The sequence below is a fragment of the Asterias rubens genome, unplaced genomic scaffold (assembly GCF_902459465.1).
Source record: "Asterias rubens unplaced genomic scaffold, eAstRub1.3, whole genome shotgun sequence".
NCBI classification, from domain to species: domain Eukaryota; kingdom Metazoa; phylum Echinodermata; class Asteroidea; order Forcipulatida; family Asteriidae; genus Asterias; species Asterias rubens.
Window position 1 is genome coordinate 325,299 of NW_022985702.1, and position 18,382 is coordinate 343,680.

An 18,382-nucleotide genomic window follows, 5' to 3' on the forward strand; every position below is an offset into this window, starting at 1 on the left:
GATTTCGAGAAATCAGATTTTAAACTTGAGGTCTCGAAATCAACCACTAAACGCACACAATTTCGTGTGACATGGGTGTTTTTTTCTTTCATTATTACATGTATCTCGCAAGTTCGATGACCGATTGAGCTCAAATTTTCACAGGTTTGTTATTTTATGCATACATGTATGTTGAGATACACCAACTGTGAAGGCTAGTCTTTGACAATTACCAATAGCGAACTTGTGGAACTTCCAAACATGATGAGGGATAAACACCTCTGGCGTGACCTTGTGAATGGAATCTCGGGTGCGACCGCTAAATGATGATTAGGACTCGTCGTAGAAGATAGCAAAAACGTATAGCTAGTCCTTATTTAGGACTAGTAACTCTTCCGAACGTGAGATAAGACTAGTCTTAACTCTTTATGAAAAATCGACCCGCTGTGTCACAATGATAAAACAAAGCATGGCAGTGTTTCAGAAATGTTCTTACCGTGAGGTTTTGAAGAGGTTCTCCAACGTGAGTAATACGGTTAAACCTTAGAAACAAGGTTGTGAGCGACACCAACGAGTAAACAACCTCTGGGATCTACAGGTAAATAAGAAATCATTCAGTCAGTGAATTCACTCTCAGCAGGGCCCAATTTCATAGAGCTGCTTAAGCACAAAAGTTTGCTTTTAAAGCAAAAAAATCCTTACTTAGTAAAATCAGATTACCGGCCAAGACTCCATTCAATTGTTATGCTAAGTAAACAACAGCTTAATACCAGTCACAAGCAATGTACATGTATGTGGCATGAAATTTTGGCCAATAACATGTGTAAAACAAGCGAGCTATTTTCGTGCTTAAGCAGTTTTTTGGCTTACAGCAGCTCTATGAAATTGGCCCCTGGGGACAAATTTAACAGTGGATCACTTGCCCTAGGCCAGTGATTTCAGTAACGGGCCAGTAAAGCCCAAGATAGGACGAGTCCGATAAGCAGAGAATGGTAACCGTAAGCAGAGAATGGTAACCGTAAGCACAGAACTTGGCGGTAAGCAGAACCACGAAATTGGGCCCAGGGGCCAATTTCACAAAGAGTTAGATAGAACTAGTCCTAACTTACGTAGGACTAGTCTTAGGAGATATTAAAAACTTAAGGCTAGTCCTAAGTTAGGAAGAGTAACTCGTCCTAACTCGAGATAAGACTAGTCCTAACTCTTTGTGAAATCGACCCCAGTACAGTTCCCATTGTCACTTGGCCAAAATGTTTTTCGGACTGCTGTCAGCTGAAATGTATGTTCGAACCAACAGACCTGAATACAGTGACCAAGTTTGCCTTTGAGGTATCCTTGGCTTTATCACCAGAAACACACATATAATAATAATATTGTGTCACACTCACTTCTTTTAGTTTGTTATGTCTGAGATCCAGCACTCTCATTTTATGAAGATGACTGAGTTCTGTAGGTAGGGTGGTGAGTGAGTTTTCATTCAGCGCTAATTGCTCAAGATTACACAGATGTCCAATCTCGGGAGGTAGGCTACATAAACGGTTGCCATAGAGAGACAACTCTCTCAACTGAGTCAACTGTGAAAGGAAAAAACAAAAACATTAGACAGATATAGAGAGGTCATGTCCTATACGCCTCTCTGAATACTTATGCATGAGTACGTCACAATTCTTATGCAAAACGAGGCTATAGGCGCAGCCACTGCAAGTGGTGGCCGCTGTGCGCCTATGGCCTCATTTTTGGCTAGAATTATTACGCCACGCATGAATATTAAGAGCAGGTGTATTGTTTGTCATCCTAGGCACAAGGACAGCCGTAAATTTCACCAAACTCTACCTTACTTAGGATTAATCTTAGGACTTAGGATGAGTTCAGTTCCGTATCCGAAGATGTTAGGACGCACTGAACCCATCCCAAGTTACGGCGAGTCACTCGTCCTAACTCGAGATAGGACCCATCCTAGCATTTCGTGAAATCGGCTACTGGGCAACTAGTGCAATACTCATCGCGCATCAAACAGTTGTGACTTGGACACTAGTGGCGACGAACTTTATAAAATCCCAAGATGCATTATGGCATATTGTTTGCCACAAGCAATACAGAAAAATTCACGCTTATTTAAAGCATTGAAGAATTGTGTCAGTGATGTCTGATTGTGTTTCGTAAGTAAATTATGTCCACATGAATAGTCGTTAGCGACACAATCAATTCACCACCTTGTAGTCGCAAATATTCTTTTTATTTCTGTAGTAGTTGTGTGCTGTGTAAAGGATTCGGGTACTTTTTCAAAATGTCCACAGATTTACATTAAACCTACAGGGTTTGAAGATAATGATAGTGGAAAGCTTCCCTTCAAATATTACTAACTAAGGTTGTGTAGTTTTTGAGAAATGAGTAAAACAAGTCACAAAATAATTTTGGTCTCATGAGACCAAAATTATTTTAGCATGTAAAATCCCCTTAACCAGTTATGATATTATACCAAAACCATCGCATAACTGGTTAATACGTTTTTACATGCTAAAACTGAGACAAAAATTATTACTTTTACTCATTTCTCAAAAACTACAGCACCTCAGTAGGGAAGCTTTCTACTATCATAATCTTTAAACTGTGTATGTTTAATGTAAATCTGTGGACATGTGTGTTTTTGTTAGGAACAAGTACATAGACCCTTTAAAGACGAGGTTCAGATAATACAAGGAAAACAGGCCAGTCCCTCAACCTAGTATGAATGAGAGCTGACTGAAGTGTGTATAATTGAAGTAGACTGAACTTCCAAAGAACAACTCACCTCTCTGAGAGAGCTTGGGAGAGACGGAATCTGAAAATAAGGTACAAAAACATCAACTCTTTACAAATTACTATTAACTTTTGATCAAAACACTGAAAATATTTCTAGACCCATGATCACTTGGCCTGGGGGGGGGGGTTACTTCTGTACAACAGTGGAAGAGTGTGTTAGAGTTTATAATTTATTGCAAAAGGCGACCCTCCCCCAAAAAACAGGACAGAGCAGCACCCTCAAGAGTCCTCTTCCCGATTCTGAAAACTGTGAAAACTTTATGTTTCGTTTTACAACTATTTTTCAGAATGGATTTATACTGGGTCGCTAGCGACTGGTCGGAGCACGAAAGAGATAAAATAACTGAATAATGTATTATGAGGAAGTGTCCTGGCCGAGCGGTTAAGAGCACCGAATTCAAATTCTGATGTTTCTGATCATAAGAGTGTGGGTTTGAATCTCAGTCGTGACACTTGTGTCCTATAGTAAGACACTTATCCATTGCTTTGTCCTTCGAATGGGAGGTAAAGCCATTGATTGATCCCGTGTGCTGTGTCTGGCACGTACATGTAAAAAAAAGCCAGTGCACTTATCGAAAAGAGAAGGGGTTTGCCCCAGTGTTTCTGGTTGAGGCTGCTCAATGCGCCGTAGCACCTTGTAAACGCTTATAAGGTGCTACATTATTTGGTCTCCGAATTCATACCTTCAATAACCTATCTTTCTATAAAAATGTATTATATACCAAGTTCCTTAAAGACACTGGACACTATTAATAATTGTCAAAGACCAGTCTTCTCACTTGGTGTATCTCAACATGCATAAAATAACAAGCCTGTGAAAATTTCAGCCAAATCGGTCGTCGAAGTTGCGAGATAATAATGAAAGAATAAACACCCTTGTCACACGAAGTTGCTTTCAGATGCTTGATTTCGAGACCTCAAATTCTAAATCTGAGGTCTCAAAATCAAATTCGTGGAAAATTACTTCTTTCTCGAAAACTACATTACTATAGAGGAAGCCGTTTCTCACAATGTTTTATACCATCAACCTCTCCCCATTACTCGTTACCAAGTAAGGTTTTTATGATAATTATTATTTTGAGTAATTACCAATAGTGTCCACTGCCTTTAAGTACCTTGTCGGTAAATACATGTGCTATAAAATAAGACTTTGATATTATTCGATATTATTATTATTATGTACTATAAAAGAACTTACCGACTGTTTACTCAAGTCCAATCTTGTGTCACCTCTTTCTTTACATTTTGAAAATTCTTTATTCAAGTCCTGACAAGAAAAATCATGGGTCAAGAGTCAAATTGATTTAAAGCTTGGTCAGGGCCTAACTATTGGCTCGGCTAACTACTGAATTCTGTACTTTCAACCAGCATTCTTGCTTACAATAAAAGCGTCTAATTGCTGTGCTAGCCTTGTAAGCAAAGATTGCCTAGTAACATGGAGTAGTGCAAAAATCCCTGCTAATCCGGCCATTTTGTTTTTGCTTGTACTGTTTTTTTTTGTATTTTTGTCATTGCATTGTTTGTTTGTATGTAAATTGTAAAGCGCTCCGATCTTTGTGGGGCGCTAGTTAAATGCATAATATTATTGTTATTATTATTATGATTAAACAAGGCCTTTGACTTTGGCAAATAAAGATTTACAAACCATACTTGTAAAGTAAATTGAGTACATACCACATCGGGATGAGCCGACCTGGGCTTCTTCTTACTCCTGGCTGGGTTACAACATCAGGAAGAAACCAGTCACTGTTTAAGTTCCTCGGCAAGTACCTCGTGAAGGAATCGCCCAATACTTTAACTTGAAAAAACGGTAGGTCATCAAGAGTGCTAGGCCTGAAATTGGAGGGAAATAGAAACAATAAGATAAAATTTTCATTTTATTAAACTGTTGTTTTAACCAAGCCACATTAGAAAAAAGAAAAAACTAACCTTTTCTCCCCAACCAAACTTACCATGATTCAATTTTCTTCAAACAAATTTACAATACAAAATAAGCATGACCAGGGCCTAATTTCATGGCTCTGCTTACCGCAGTATTTTGTGCTTGCGATCACCATTACTTCGCTTACTGTGCAAGCGCAGAATTTTTGCGCTAGCGGTGTAAGCGAATAATGACTAGTATTTTAGTAACGTCGCGTACACGCGTGCACATGCAAAAATTCACTGTTAACCTGTTAAATACGCTTGACATACGCGCAGAATTCCCTGCTTAAGTAAGCGCTGATTCTTTGCTTACGTTACGGTCAGCAGAGCCATGAAATTGGGCCCAGATAACGAGCCAAAAATTTCATAAAATCTAAGTAAACTACTGTCTGATCTGATAAAACTGAACGCTGAAATTTACTTGCATTTTTACACATCAATTTCAATAAAAAAGAAAACAAAGAAGGCTTAATCAGATTGGAGTACCTCGAGGTGAATTACTGAAACAAACTCTGACTAAAAAGGCTTTAAGTAGTGACATCTTTCATCATAAGACTGCGGCAAAACAAAACAAAAATCAGTTACATGTATGTTTTCTTTTTTATTTATTTGTTTTCACCTAAAAAAGCTACTTTCAACATGCATAAATTGTTTAAAGTGCACAAAACATTGTTCTACCTAAAGTATTGCAAAGCCCGGTTCATACTTCCTGCGAATGCGAATGCGAAGCGAATGTTGACGTCACAAATTCGCAACAAATATTCGCGGAAGTTGGCCTGTGCTCGACTCTTGCAAATATTCGCAGCGAAAACGGAGTTGTGACGTCAAATTCACGCCATAGTCGCTTCGCTTTCGCATTCGTAGGAAGTATGAACCGGGCTTAACGTACTCTAGCACTAGCAGGATGGCTGTTATAAAAAGGTCAAGATTAATTTCAACTGAAAAATGTCAGCCATTTTTTATTTTTAGGTACAAAGTGGCCACTTTAGGAAGAAATAAAACTATTTTAAAAATTGCAAAGATTAATTTATTAGTCAATTTTATTATTTTTGCAATGCAAAAACAGAGAAGCATACTGAACTTACAGTCCAGAGGAAATCGAGTCACTGTCTTCAAAGAATTCATCTTTACTGTTGGTAGTTCCCACAGGGTTGCTGAAAAAGAGAAAGCCACACCAATAAATTTCTTTAAAAAAAACTTTTTATAGTCTCGTCTTGTCATGTTAGATGCCTTGCAAATAAACTGCATTTACTCTGCCACATAACTATCTTTTGTTTTCCTTTTGTGATTGAGCTTTCACCTCAACCATCACATAACCTTTTAAAATAAATCAACACCTTTGAGTTTGACTTGTGTTTGATGAACCACCCTCGATAACCAATTAAAAAACATTCCTGGTTTCATCCATTTGATAGAGAAAATGTTTATCACAACTTGTTTTTTTGATACAAACATTACTTATCTTGGAAAGTCTAACACAAATTTGATAACTTACATTTTAATTAAAACAGAGGGAAGGGTTTGTTGTTCATGGAACTCCTTATCCACAGGTGTTGAAACAGCATGGTAGAGTAGGCCTATCTAGATGCACTGCCACCACTAGGACTAAAATGACCAGGCTGAACTCAGCACTAAATTTAGTGCTAGCACTAAATTTAGTGCTAGCACCAAATTTGGTGCTGGCGAGAAATTTTGTTGCTGGCACCAAATTTCAAAACAACCTGTCAACACACCGTCATGACGAAGCAACGGCGGCGCGATAACAACCGTTACAGGCAGTAAGAGGTACTACGGTATGTTAAATGTTTTCAAAGTAAGATCAATAAATCTTAAGATTTTTCTTCACAGATATCTTCCTTAGATCCCAAACCATCATACCTAGGCGCCCCTAATGAATACTTTGGCTAATTAGCTCAGCCCAACTAATTAAACATTTGCATAATATAGCCCGTATACGCATTTTGTAAAATACGAAAAAAACGCAAGTATCGAATAGTACCAATTTTAATTTCAAATGTTTTCAAAGTAAAATCAATAAATCTTCAGATTTTTCTTCACAGATATCTTCCTTAGATCCCAAACCATCATACCTAGGCGCCCCTAATAAATAAATTGGCTAATTAGCTCAGCCCAACTAATTAAACATTTGCATAATATAGCCCGTATAACGCACATTCTATATACGAAAAAGCGCGCAAGTATCGAAGAGTACAAATTTTAATTTGAAATGTTTTCAAAGGAAAATCGATAAATCGTCAGATTTTTCTTCACAGATATCTTTCTTAGATCCCAAACCATCATACCTAGGCGCCCCTAATGAATACTTTGGCTAATTAGCTCAGCCCAACTAATTAAACATTTGCATAATATAGCCCGTCTAACGCACATTCTACATACGAAAAAGCGCGCAAGTATCGAATAGTACCAATTTTAATTTCAAATGTTTTCAAAGTAAAATCAATAAATATTCAGATTTTTCTTCACAGATATCTTCCTTAGATCCCAAACCATCATACCTAGGCGCCCCTAATGAATACTTTGCCTAATTAGCTCAGCCCAACTAATTAAACATTTGCATAAAATAGCCCGTCTAACGCACATTCTACATACGAAAAAGCGCGCAAGTATCGAATAGTACCAATTTTAATTTGAAATGTTTTCAAAGTAAAATCAATAAATCTTAAGATTTTTCTTCACAGATATCTTTCTTAGATCCCAAACCATCATACCTAGGCGCCCCTAATAAATAAATTGGCTAATTAGCTCAGCCCAACTAATTAAACATTTGCATAATATAGCCCGTATAACGCACATTCTATATACGAAAAAGCGCGCAAGTATCGAAGAGTACAAATTTTAATTTGAAATGTTTTCAAAGGAAAATCGATAAATCGTCAGATTTTTCTTCACAGATATCTTTCTTAGATCCCAAACCATCATACCTAGGCGCCCCTAATGAATACTTTGGCTAATTAGCTCAGCCCAACTAATTAAACATTTGCATAATATAGCCTGTACGCACATACTATATACGAAAAAAGCGCAAGTATCGAATAGTACCAATTTTAATTTGAAATGTTTTCAAAGTAAAATCGATAAATCTTTAGATTTTTCTTTACAGATGTCTTTCCTAGATCCCAAACCATCATACCTAGGCGCCCCTAATGAATAGATTGGCTAATTAGCTCAGCCCAACTAATTAAACATTTGCATAATATAGCCCGTCTAACGCACATTCTACATACGAAAAAGAGCGCAAGTATCGAATAGTACCAATTATAATTTAAAATGTTTTCAAAGTAAAATCAATAAATCTTTAGATTTTTCTTTACAGATGTCTTCCCTAGATCACAAACCATCATACCTAGGCGCCCCTAATGAATAGATTGGCTAATTAGCTCAGCCCAACTAATTAAACATTTGCATAATATAGCCTGTACGCACATACTATATACGAAAAAGCGCAAGTATCGAATAGTACCAATTTTAATTTGAAATGTTTTCAAAGTAAAATAAATAAATCTTTAGATTTTTCTTTACAGATGTCTTCCCTAGATCACAAACCATCATACCTAGGCGCCCCTAATGAATAGATTGGCTAATTAGCTCAGCCCAACTAATTAAACATTTGCATAATATAGCCTGTACGCACATTCTATATACGAAAAAAGCGCAAGTATCGAATAGTACCAATTTTAATTTGAAATGTTTTCAAAGTAAAATCGATAAATCTTAAGATTTTTTTCGCAGATGTCTTCCCTAGATCCCAAACCATCATACCTAGGCGCCCCTAATGAATAGATTGGCTAATTAGCTCAGCCCAACTAATTAAACATTTGCATAATATAGCCCGTATAACGCACATTCTATATAGTACCAATTTTAATTTAAAATGTTTTCAAAGTAAAATCAATAAATCTTAAGATTTTTTTCGAAAATATCTTCCTTAGAACCCAAACCATTATACCTGGGCGCCACTAAGATATTAATTTGCTAATTAACTTAGCCCAATCTTACTATATCTTGATGCTACAGGTTCTATATTAAAAATAACAAATGCTTTGGTAGCTCAAAAAAATACTTACTATACGATCTTGTAATCAGACATCCGATACTTGGAAATCCACCTTTGGTTATTGCCTCACTAGTTACAACGGACCAAAGTACAGTCTCGGTCTCATTTTTTTTACATTCATTTTTGCATGATGAACAACGCATTTACGGACACAATGGAGTCAAAAATCCTCTATTAATTATGATAGATGGAAGTGCCATGCTACTTTTAGCAGTTCTCTTTTGTTTCACTGGCGAGTTCGTTGAAAATTATTTCATGCGTTGTTACAGAGTAGTTACTGGAGGCGCACAGGCTAAAGATTTAAACAAACTATTTGTACATCAGTGTGCAAGCCACTTCATCAAAAACGCGTCAAGAAAGTGTAGGAAGCTCTATCGTGCTAACTTTCATGAGGGCATGTATTGGATTGGGATTCTGTTAAAGTCTACTAATATTGAAGAGATCGACAGCATAATATACCTATTGGCAATTTTACTGCTCTCTGAAAAAAGTAACGACGACGTTTTTGACAGTTACCAGAAAATGCAGGAAAAGATCGGTATGAAGGAAACATATCTAAATTTAATTACCCATGATGACCAGGACCCAGAAGATAATGAACTTGATAATGAAAATGACACAGACATGAGCCAAGCAGTGTTCATTGAAAAATTAGAAAATTCTCCATTCAAAAACCGCTTTCAAAAAATTGTCAATAAAGCAATTGAACACATAAGAAAATCAAAATCTTCTGAACAAGAAGAAAACCTTCTTCCAAATGCCTACCGGAGTACAGCTTTCATGGAATATCTTCTCAATTACGCATTTCCATCAATCGCAAATTGGTCAGGGCTCCTACTTGGTGATCTAGGCCGCCATGGTACTGGAGAACCATATACACAATACACAGACATGTTCAAATCATTGAAAAAATCTAAACATCAAAATATTTCATCAAACAATAGAACGCAAGGAATAATTGAAAAAAGCATGGGTGAGGTCAAACGGAATAAACTGCAGTATGAGAGATGTAGTAAACTACATGTTCTTGTTTCAATTTTCCAGAATGATTTGTTACCACTACATCGAGAATTCGCAGAAAGCTTTTGCAAGGCTCGTAACAAGAAATCAAAGTCTCAAAAATTAGCTTCCGAAAAATGGCTCAAGAGGGTTCGCCGACCAGGAAAAGAGGGAAAATACCTGACACCCCCAACCAAAAAAATGAAATTTAAAGAAGGATCATGTGAACAAAAGAAACAGGTTTCAACACAACAATTTCCACAAACAAGCACACCAATCTTAAGAAAGGACAATAACAAACAGCGAAACAAAATTACCACAACAAAAAATAAGTCTGATTATCGGCCACTTTTTCCACTTGGGAGAGGAATATCAAATAATTCATATTCTTGTTGGTGGATTGCATCTATTCAAGCGCTCTTACCTCTGTACCTACAACTTCGTGGAACTGCTAGTCAGATACCTAACTTGAATGAGTTCAAAAGAAGTCTCATGTTCATATTTGATCAACTGAAAGATGAAATAGGGCATTCAGTTCCCTTTCATTCGGTTAAAAAAAGTATCGGTCTATGTGCCTCGTTCCTTTCTGTTAGTGTCCAACGACAGCAAGACGCAGCTGAATTTCTAACTTGTGACGAGGTATGCACTTTTTTTCACGATGCAGGATTATCGCCACGTTTTGTATTACAGAAGACATCACGATGTGCGTTGTGTGACAGAGCCTCATTGGTAGACACAACTAAATCAACTGTCTTGACCATTCCTGCAACAAATTCACGTTTAGATAATAACATCAACAGTTTTTTTCAGATGCGTGCGTCTGCCCGACGAGTTGTGTACGCATTGTGTAAATATTGGAGTGAAAACGGTAACTACCAAAATATTACACGCACCTTCAGTGTTACTCATTCAACTAATGCGTTTTCGTTGGAGAGATTCAAGAGCCGAAAAAGTTACGACCACAATCCAGGTTCCCGATACTGTGGACCTCACACAAATGTGCATGACTAAAAACGAACCAACTAAATATCGCCTTATCTCAGTAGTTGTACATGTTGGGGGAACTGTTGAAGGTGGCCACTACGTGACATATGTGAATGACAGAAGCTACAAAAGAAAGCTGTTGTTCGATGATCACATAGTTCGTCAAGTAACTGACGAAGATCATAGCAAAGCTGTCGATGAGGGAGCATACATACTGATATACCAAAAGCACAACAATTCATCAGAGGGGCACACAAAAACACAATACAGATTGTCTCAAATAACAGCAGAGAGCTCTGACTTGAGAGGAGATCCCAATTTCTTCTACAATTTTGATGATAGTTACATTTCCACAAACGAAGAGGACCCTTTCGATCAAAGTAATACTTTCACAGTAAACAAAAATGAGAAGATCTTCGTAGAAAATGTTTGGGGTTACATAGATGAGAGCCTAATAAACAAACAGGCAGTAAAGTTGAAGTCTTCGAACGAAATTTTGACATTCGCCCATATTGCCATGCTAAATGTACACATACCGGCCGCTGTGTATCAATCCTTCATAAAACTGTCACCAAACTTCAACCGGGGATGGATTAGTGATTTCTTTGTAGATTTCTACACGCAACAATTGGCTGAAAGTGAGGAAGTAAGTCAAACATGTGCTGCACTATTGTGCTGTGAAACAAGTGCAATTCTCACGGGAGATGTGACAGCCGCGACATACCGTTCGGTGCAGAGAAAATGTTTCGTCAGCGGTCATTGGGGCGACATCATATTATGCCCTTTTCTTAGAAACTCACATTTCAGGCTTCTTGTCATCGATAAGATTAAACGATCTGTATGTTGTTACGATTCAATGTCGCCCTTCTCAGAACCACTATTGCGTCAAATCGCTAAATGTTTTGGTTTTTTTTTTTCATTATGGGAAAAAATCAAAATACTGGGGAGTTTTGCCAACATTCATACGCAGCAGCAATGAGGTGGATCGTATCTTCGTCAGCGATAAATCATTAAATTATTACCCAAGATGACTCTGACTCATGTGGGCTGTATTGCTGTGCTGTTGCTGAACAAGTTTCCCTTACAAAAAGAAAGGTTACACAACACGATCGAAATGAAACGCTTCGAATGTATCTTACACTCTCTGTCATTCGAAGAAGTCACATAATAGACATCGGGTTACGTCAACTTTTTGAACAGAGTAATGTGTAAACAAACACACAAAAAAACGATACAGTAGCAGTTTTGCTATACAACGCATGATTTAAAAAAGATTTAACATATTATTTAACACGAACTAAATCAAAATTATTTGTTTTTCAAAAGCTTTAATACATTGCAAATTATTATACAATTACATTTTGTTTTGACTTTATATTGAAGCATTATGAGTGACCAAACTGTTACACACTATACATAAATTAGTAGAAAACAAGTAAGGTCTACACCGTGTGTGCGTTAAAACATCTTTCCTCATAGAGAGGCTGACCATTTTTTGTATAGAAAATGATCTTGATAAAACAAAATTACGACTCTTTGGCCAGTTTCAGCGTGCTTTGTTGAAAACTATTTTGTGATAATAACGCTCTTTGTTTTATTTCTTTTTATTTGAGCGACTTTACACCACAGACCCGTGGTGTGTGACATGGACTCATTCGTATCGTATTCTTGCTGTCACGAACGGCGGCGACGGGTCTGGTGATTTGTAGTAGACAAAGAGGAGCTTACAGTGCGGTACTATGACAGGAGAGATGTTCGGACTTGCTCCAATGAGAAATGGTTCAGCGAAGCATGTTGCATCCACGTCTAGCCTTACCCCGGTACTTTAAGTATTTACTAAAATATGAAGGATGGACTAAAGGCCCGGTCACACAGGGCCCGACAAAGAGAACGACAACCAGAACGATAAAAATGCATGCGCTCGATTGGTTGAATGGCGTGGGCGTATTCTGCGTGGAGCATTTCAACCAATCGAGTGCGTGTATTTTTATCGTTCTTGTCGTTCTCGTTATCGGGGCCTGTGGGACCGGGCTTTTAGTTCTTCATAATAGTCTAATAGTCAACACAACATAGTGAGCAGGCACTGGATTAGTAACGTTTATAATGATGTCACTGTGAAATGCTTTTGAATTTCTGATCAGTTTAATATCTATGTAAAAAATCAGTGTTGAACTTGGTTCCAAAGAGAAAGAAATATATTTCAATGTGCCATACAATGTTTTGTTAAGTCCCTTTTCTGTAGAATGTGATGTTAAAACTGTGGTATTGTTTTTCAAGTTCATTATGACTCCTTTGTTCATAACCTGCTTGCATAGTGACTCTAAGTCTCATACTGCCAAGATATAGCTGGCACGGGGATAACATAGAGTGAAGAGACTTATGGTTTTGAGTAACTTTGCAATTGGGACAACAGTTAAAGTTATTACAATCTATGTAAAATTACAGAAAAAGTTTAAATAAAAGGCAGTTCATATGCCACCGAGATAAATCGAAGTGTTTATTGTTGTTTCTATAGCGGTTGACGTTTGTTAATCACTCTTATAGTTATGGGTCTTTATTATGTAAAGTTTGATTATTCGGGCCAAGTGGATAATTGTTTGGTCTGGGCACGATGGTTTGTGATATAAGGAAGGCATCTGTGAAGAAAAAAACTTTATTTAATGGTTTCGTACACTTACTTTTTGGACGCAAAATGCGCAAACGGGCTGTATTATGCAAATGTTTAATTAGTTGGGCTGAGCTAATTAGCCAATCTATTCATTAGGGGCGCCTAGGTATGATGGTTTCTGATCTAAGGAAGGCATCTGTAAAAAAAAATCTTAAGATTTATTGATTTTACTTTGAAAACATTTCAAATTACAATTGGTACTATTCGATACTTGCGCGCTTTTTCGTATGTAGAATGTGCGTTAGACGGGCTATTTTATGCAATTGTTTAATTAGTTGGGCTGAGCTAATTAGCCAAAGTATTCATTAGGGGCGCCTAGGTATGATGGTTTGGGATCTAAGGAAGATATCTGTGAAGAAAAATCTTAAGATTTATTGATTTTGCTTTGAAAACATTTAACATACCGTAGTACCTCTTACTGCCTGTAACGGTTGTTATCGCGCCGCCGTTGCTTCGTAGGCAAAATGACGAAGGTTGATCACAAGAGGGCGCTATGGTATGCAAATGTTTAATTAGTTGGGCTGAGCTAATTAGGCAAAGTATTCATTAGGGGCGCCTAGGTATGATGGTTTGGGATCTACGGAAGATATCTGTGAAGAAAAATCTTAAGATTTATCGATTTTCCTTTGAAAACATTTCAAATTAAAATTTGTACAATTCGATACTTGCGCGCTTTTTCGTATATAGAATGTGCGTTATACGGGCTATATTATGCAAATGTTTAATTAGTTGGGCTGAGCTAATTAGCCAATCTATTCATTAGTGGCGCCTAGGTATGATGGTTTGGGATCTAAGAAAGACATCTGTGAAGAAAAATCTGAAGATTTAATGATTTTACTTTGAAAACATTTCAAATTATAATTGGTACTATTCGATACTTGCGCGCTTTTTCGTATGTAGAATGTGCGTTATACGGGCTATACTATGCAAATGTTTAATTAGTTGGGCTGAGCTAATTAGGCAATCTATTCATTAGGGGCGCCTAGGTATGATGGTTTGGGATCTAAGGAAGATATCTGTGAAGAAAAATATGAAGATTTAATGATTTTACTTTGAAAACATTTCAAATTATAATTTGTACTATTCGATACTTGCGCGCTTTTTCGTATGTAGAATGTGCGTTAGACGGGCTATTTTATGCAATTGTTTAATTAGTTGGGCTGAGCTAATTAGCCAAAGTATTCATTAGGGGCGCCTAGGTATGATGGTTTGGGATCTAAGGAAGATATCTGTGAAGAAAAATCTGAAGATTTATTGATTTTACTTTGAAAACATTTAACATACCGTAGTACCTCTTACTGCCTGTAACGGTTGTTATCGCGCCGCCGTTGCTTCGTAGGCAAAATGACGAAGGTTGATCACAAGAGGGCGCTATGGTATGCAAATGTTTAATTAGTTGGGCTGAGCTAATTAGGCAAAGTATTCATTAGGGGCGCCTAGGTATGATGGTTTGGGATCTACGGAAGATATCTGTGAAGAAAAATCTTAAGATTTATCGATTTTCCTTTGAAAACATTTCAAATTAAAATTTGTACTATTCGATACTTGCGCGCTTTTTCGTATATAGAATGTGCGTTATACGGGCTATATTATGCAAATGTTTAATTAGTTGGGCTGAGCTAATTAGCCAATCTATTCATTAGTGGCGCCTAGGTATGATGGTTTGGGATCTAAGAAAGACATCTGTGAAGAAAAATCTGAAGATTTAATGAGTTTACTTTGAAAACATTTCAAATTATAATTGGTACTATTCGATACTTGCGCGCTTTTTCGTATGTAGAATGTGCGTTATACGGGCTATACTATGCAAATGTTTAATTAGTTGGGCTGAGCTAATTAGGCAATCTATTCATTAGGGGCGCCTAGGTATGATGGTTTGGGATCTAAGGAAGATATCTGTGAAGAAAAATATGAAGATTTAATGATTTTACTTTGAAAACATTTCAAATTATAATTTGTACTATTCGATACTTGCGCGCTTTTTCGTATGTAGAATGTGCGTTAGACGGGCTATTTATGCAATTGTTTAATTAGTTGGGCTGAGCTAATTAGCCAAAGTATTCATTAGGGGCGCCTAGGTATGATGGTTTGGGATCTAAGGAAGATATCTGTGAAGAAAAATCTTAAGATTTATTGATTTTACTTTGAAAACATTTAACATACCGTAGTACCTCTTACTGCCTGTAACGGTTGTTATCGCGCCGCCGTTGCTTCGTAGGCAAAATGACGAAGGTTGATCACAAGAGGGCGCTATGGTATGCAAATGTTTAATTAGTTGGGCTGAGCTAATTAGGCAAAGTATTCATTAGGGGCGCCTAGGTATGATGGTTTGGGATCTAAGGAAGATATCTGTGAAGAAAAATCTTAAGATTTATCGATTTTACTTTGAAAACATTTCAAATTAAAATTGGTACTATTCGATACTTGCGCGCTTTTTCGTATATAGAATGTGCGTTATACGGGCTATATTATGCAAATGTTTAATTAGTTGGGCTGAGCTAATTAGCCAATCTATTCATTAGTGGCGCCTAGGTATGATGGTTTGGGATCTAAGGAAGACATCTGTGAAGAAAAATCTGAAGATTTAATGATTTTACTTTGAAAACATTTCAAATTATAATTGGTACTATTCGATACTTGCGCGCTTTTTCGTATGTAGAATGTGCGTTATACGGGCTATTTTATACAAATGTTTAATTAGTTGGGCTGAGCTAATTAGGCAAAGTATTCATTAGGGGCGCCTAGGTATGATGGTTTGGGATCTAAGGAAGACATCTGTGAAGAAAAATCTAAAGATTTATCGATTTTACTTTGAAAACATTTCAAATTAAAATTGGTACTATTCGATACTTGCGCTTTTTCGTATATAGTATGTGCGTACAGGCTATATTATGCAAATGTTTAATTAGTTGGGCTGAGCTAATTAGCCAATCTATTCATTAGGGGCGCCTAGGTATGATGGTTTGGGATCTAAGGAAGACCTCTGCGAAGAAAAATCTTAAGATTTATCGATTATACTTTGAAAACATTTCAAATTAAAATTGGTACTATTCGATACTTGCGCTTTTTTCGTATGTAGAATGTGCATACAGGCTATATTATGCAAATGTTTAATTAGTTGGGCTGAGCTAATTAGCCAATCTATTCATTAGGGGCGCCTAGGTATGATGGTTTGGGATCTAAGGAAGATATCTGTGAAGAAAAATCTTAAGATTTATTGATTTTACTTTGAAAACATTTCAAATTATAATTGGTACTATTCGATACTTGCGCGCTTTTTCGTATGTAGAATGTGCGTTATACGGGCTATATTATGCAAATGTTTAATTAGTTGGGCTGAGCTAATTAGGCAAAGTATTCATTAGGGGCGCCTAGGTATGATGGTTTGGGATCTACGGAAGATATCTGTGAAGAAAAATCTTAAGATTTATCGATTTTCCTTTGAAAACATTTCAAATTAAAATTTGTACTATTCGATACTTGCGCGCTTTTTCGTATATAGAATGTGCGTTATACGGGCTATATTATGCAAATGTTTAATTAGTTGGGCTGAGCTAATTAGCCAATCTATTTATTAGTGGCGCCTAGGTATGATGGTTTGGGATCTAAGGAAGACATCTGTGAAGAAAAATCTGAAGATTTAATGATTTTACTTTGAAAACATTTCAAATTATAATTGGTACTATTCGCTACTTGCGCGCTTTTTCGTATGTAGAATGTGCGTTATACGGGCTATTTTATGCAAATATTTAATTAGTTGGGCTGAGCTAATTAGGCAAAGTATTCATTAGGGGCGCCTATGTATGATGGTTTGGGATCTAAGGAAGACATCTGTGAAGAAAAATCTGAAGATTTAATGATTTTACTTTGAAAACATTTCAAATTATAATTGGTACTATTCGATACTTGCGCGCTTTTTCGTATGTAGAATGTGCGTTATACGGGCTATACTATGCAAATGTTTAATTAGTTGGGCTGAGCTAATTAGGCAATCTATTCATTAGGGGCGCCTAGGTATGATGGTTTGGGATCTAAGGAAGATATCTGTGAAGAAAAATCTTAAGATTTATTGATTTTACTTTGAAAACATTTCAAATTATAATTGGTACTATTCGATACTTGCGCGCTTTTTCGTATGTAGAATGTGCGTTATACGGGCTATACTATGCAAATGTTTAATTAGTTGGGCTGAGCTAATTAGGCAATCTATTCATTAGGGGCGCCTAGGTATGATGGTTTGGGATCTAAGAAAGATATCTGTGAAGACAAATCTTAAGATTTATTGATTTTACTTTGAAAACATTTCAAATTAAAATTGGTACTATTCGATACTCGCGCTTTTTTCGTATGTAGAATGTGCATACAGGCTATATTATGCAAATGTTTAATTAGTTGGGCTGAGCTAATTAGCCAATCTATTCATTAGGGGCGCCTATGTATGATGGTTTGGGATCTAGGGAAGACATCTGCGAAAAAAAATCTTAAGATTTATTGATTTTACTTTGAAAACATTTCAAATTAAAATTGGTACTACTCGATACTTGCGCGCTTTTTCGTATATAGAATGTGCGTACAGGCTATATTATGCAAATGTTTAATTAGTTGGGCTGAGCTAATTAGCCAATCTATTCATTAGTGGCGCCTAGGTATGATGGTTTGGGATCTAAGGAAGACATCTGTGAAGAAAAATCTGAAGATTTAATGATTTTACTTTGAAAACATTTAACATACCGTAGTACCTCTTACTGCCTGTAACGGTTGTTATCGCGCCGCCGTTGCTTCGTAGGCAAAATGACGAAGGTTGATCACAAGAGGGCGCTATGGTATGCAAATGTTTAATTAGTTGGGCTGAGCTAATTAGGCAAAGTATTCATTAGGGGCGCCTAGGTATGATGGTTTGGGATCTAAGGAAGATATCTGTGAAGAAAAATCTTAAGATTTATTGATTTTAC

General features: G+C 36.8%; 1 protein-coding gene and 1 long non-coding RNA gene across 2 annotated transcripts; both read right to left on the reverse strand.

The window, feature by feature from the left end:
• Positions 1-382: 382 nt before the first annotated feature.
• LOC117305814 (leucine-rich repeat protein soc-2 homolog) lies at positions 383-4,736 on the reverse strand. The gene is made up of 6 exons (XM_033790688.1): positions 4,711-4,736; positions 4,456-4,492; positions 3,980-4,048; positions 2,771-2,800; positions 1,368-1,553; positions 383-571 (listed from the first exon to the last, which is right to left on the reverse strand). The coding sequence occupies exons 1-6, from the start codon at positions 4,734-4,736 to the stop codon at positions 398-400; spliced, it is 522 nt and encodes a 173-aa protein (XP_033646579.1). The 3' UTR covers positions 383-397.
• A 290-nt stretch (positions 4,737-5,026) lies between these two features.
• Positions 5,027-6,310, reverse strand: LOC117305822. The gene is made up of 3 exons (XR_004520738.1): positions 6,200-6,310; positions 5,790-5,858; positions 5,027-5,259 (listed from the first exon to the last, which is right to left on the reverse strand). It is a non-coding gene; the product is annotated as an uncharacterized LOC117305822 (long non-coding RNA).
• Between the last annotated feature and the right edge of the window lie 12,072 nt (positions 6,311-18,382).

Excerpts from the sequence above, each read along its gene's own strand:
- LOC117305814 (XM_033790688.1), bottom strand. The coding sequence starts at position 4,736 with ATGGTAAGTTTGGTTGGGGAGAAAAG. Across the intron at positions 4,493-4,710 it reads AGTTTGGTTGGGGAGAAAAG|GAGTAAGAAGAAGCCCAGGT; the intron begins GTTAGTTTTTTC and ends TAACCCAGCCAG. Across the intron at positions 4,049-4,455 it reads GGTCGGCTCATCCCGATGTG|GACTTGAATAAAGAATTTTC; the intron begins GTATGTACTCAA and ends TTTTCTTGTCAG.